At 69.2% G+C, this 425-nt stretch overlaps 1 protein-coding gene across 1 annotated transcript in view; it reads left to right on the plus strand.

Moving 5' to 3' along the window:
- Positions 1–425, plus strand: part of Utp20 (UTP20 small subunit processome component) — a 68256-nt gene that overhangs the window by 64436 nt on the left and 3395 nt on the right. The window contains exons 57-59 of the mRNA XM_033763501.1: positions 2–34; positions 127–198; positions 414–425. Coding sequence (XP_033619392.1) covers positions 2–34; positions 127–198; positions 414–425 — 117 coding nt within the window. The remainder of the gene's footprint in view (position 1; positions 35–126; positions 199–413) is intronic.

The raw sequence follows: 425 nt of genomic DNA on the forward strand, positions 1-425 counted from the left end.
GATCCGCTTCCTCACCAGCGACCTGGACCTCAGGGTGCGTCCTCCGGGTCCCTGTGCGCGGGAGGTGGCAGGGGGCCGGGGGAGGTGTGCCCGGCATCAGGGGCTACGGCCTGCGTGTCCCCGCAGATGAAGAGCCTGTCCCTGGCCGCCTGCCACCAGCTGCACTCCCGGTTCCTGGACGCGGAGCTGGGCGAGCAGGTGAGTGGGCTCTGGGCACCGAGTTACGCAGGGCCGGGAAGGGGAGCCAGGGCCTCGCCGGGCACCCACAGGAGACAGAGCGTGAGGCCCAAGGACCTTGGTCCTGACCTCGGCCAAGCGTTGCGCCTGAGCGGCCGTCATCTGATGCCCGTGCCTCAGTTTCCCCTCCTGCCTGTGCAGCCGTGCACGGCCCAGCCTCCCTTCTCTCCCTTAAGGTTGTGAAGAAC

Source organism: Fukomys damarensis, unplaced genomic scaffold, assembly GCF_012274545.1.
Source record: "Fukomys damarensis isolate Sample0158 unplaced genomic scaffold, DMR_v1.0_HiC HiC_scaffold_15, whole genome shotgun sequence".
NCBI classification, from domain to species: domain Eukaryota; kingdom Metazoa; phylum Chordata; class Mammalia; order Rodentia; family Bathyergidae; genus Fukomys; species Fukomys damarensis.